The 1,824-nt window shown below is 38.4% G+C and overlaps 1 protein-coding gene across 1 annotated transcript; it reads left to right on the top strand.

Annotated features, from left to right (window-relative positions):
• The first annotated feature begins 541 nt into the window (after positions 1 to 541).
• On the top strand, positions 542 to 1,573 carry LOC310953934 (interleukin-8-like). Its single transcript, XM_083923199.1, has 4 exons — positions 542 to 740; positions 895 to 1,015; positions 1,149 to 1,235; positions 1,374 to 1,573. The coding sequence occupies exons 1-4, from the start codon at positions 674 to 676 to the stop codon at positions 1,384 to 1,386; spliced, it is 288 nt and encodes a 95-aa protein (XP_083779325.1). The 5' UTR covers positions 542 to 673; the 3' UTR covers positions 1,387 to 1,573.
• Positions 1,574 to 1,824: the final 251 nt, after the last annotated feature.

The following is a 1,824-nucleotide window of genomic DNA, read 5'->3' as shown; positions in this document are numbered from 1 at the left end:
TATGCAGCTCAGTTGTCCAGTTGTTGATAGCTACATAACATAACTTCCTAAATTTTAGATGTCAAAACATAGCATTACATTCGTCAGCAGTTCATTCACAGATTTCTTGTAATTATTAATTTATTATCTGGGAATCAGTTACTAGTTGATATATAATCTTGGTGTGAGCAGTGGTGCAACACACACTGTGAACAAATATGTCTAATTGGCAAAGTATTTCTCTCAAGCTCTCTTGTCACATCGACTGATGTACTGTACTGTATTACAAACTTTTAGTCACTGTGTTTTTCCAAATGATAACTCTGCATTATTGACAAATGCAGAGCCCTCTGAATAAATCAGGTGTCAGTCAGATACCATGTCGTGAAAAATTCCCACTCAGCTGCTGACAGTCCCAGGTTGCGCAACCTGCTGAAGCCAGGGAAATGACTCATTTCCAGACGCTATAAAAGGAGAGACTCGACTCTTCAGCGCTATATTCAAACAGCAGAGCAAGAAGGCGACTGAACCAACAATAGAAACGGCAAAGGAGAGAAGGAACTGTGTAGACGGAAAAAAAATCAGTAGAATAAAAGCTCCTGCTTTACTTTTACATCCAGGCTTCATCAGACGGCTCTCTGAAAGTCATTCTCAGTCTTTAGTATTAATTGTTGCAGAATTTAAAAAAGCAAAAATGATGAGCAGCAGAGTCATTGTCACCTCTATTTTGGTGCTCCTGGCTTTCCTGGCCGTCAGTGAAGGTAAGATTTTTTTTGCTATTCAAAAATGGAATGCAAGTTCACATTTATTCAGTTTTGCATTTGAACTGCTGTCCTCTTATGTTCAATGCATCGAGAGATATCAGCACACACATATTGCATGTTGTGACCATATGTGACTCCTGTCTACTAACAGGGAGCCTGGGAGTGGAGCTGCACTGCCGCTGCATCCAGACAGAGAGCAAACCCATCGGCAGACACATCGAGAAGGTGGAGCTGATTCCTGCCAACTCCCATTGCGACGGGACAGAGATCATGTAAGACCTAATTTCAAAGTCTTCACCCCATCTAGATACTTATGATGTATATACTTTGACTTTCTGGCAGTGTCACTTTTTGGCTTCACTAGCTTGTTTTGACTGGATCTCTGTTTCTTGCTTGATGTTGCAGAGCCACTCTGAAAAAGACAGGCCAAGAGGTTTGCCTGGACCCCGAAGCTCCATGGGTGAAGAGAGTGATCAAGAAGATCATGTCCAAGTAAGTACAGGTCATTCATACAGTACAACAGCGCTCAAATGCAATAGTTTACTTTCATGGTTTAACCAGATAGTGTAGCAGAAAAAGTGTTCACTTTTGATGCACAAAATAATTATTTTCTGTTTCTTTTCTCTGCAGCAGAAGACGCTGATCCTGAGAGATGTGCTTCATGAGTCTGAGCTGTTTGAAGACCATTTAAAGTACCAAAGAGTATTTGTTGTTATCACACTCATCTCATTTTAGTACCAGAGGAATGTTCAAGGTCCTGATGAAGTGTTGAAAATGACAACAGAATTTAGCCATTAAGGTTATGTTTGTATCAAACATGTTATTTATTAACAAGGCTGTGCTTGTTTGTATGTCACTTGTGTGTGTCTGTTATAACTGCATTGTTATTCATTGTTATTGTCTATAACTTTTATGTTCAACATATTTATTGATGTATTTATGGAACTTAATATTTAAATTATATATATGTGCTGACAACCTATTGGTTTATTAAAAAAAGTTTACATGAAACCAAAAATTGAATTTCTATGTTTTTTCTTTCTATCATAATCATTTGTCTGTCCTGCTGTATGTCCTATGT

This window comes from Echiichthys vipera, assembly GCF_963691815.1.
Source record: "Echiichthys vipera genome assembly, chromosome: 2".
NCBI lineage: Eukaryota > Metazoa > Chordata > Actinopteri > Perciformes > Trachinidae > Echiichthys > Echiichthys vipera.
The sequence above is the reverse complement of the archived record's forward strand: the minus strand, read 5'-3'. Positions and strand labels throughout refer to the sequence as shown.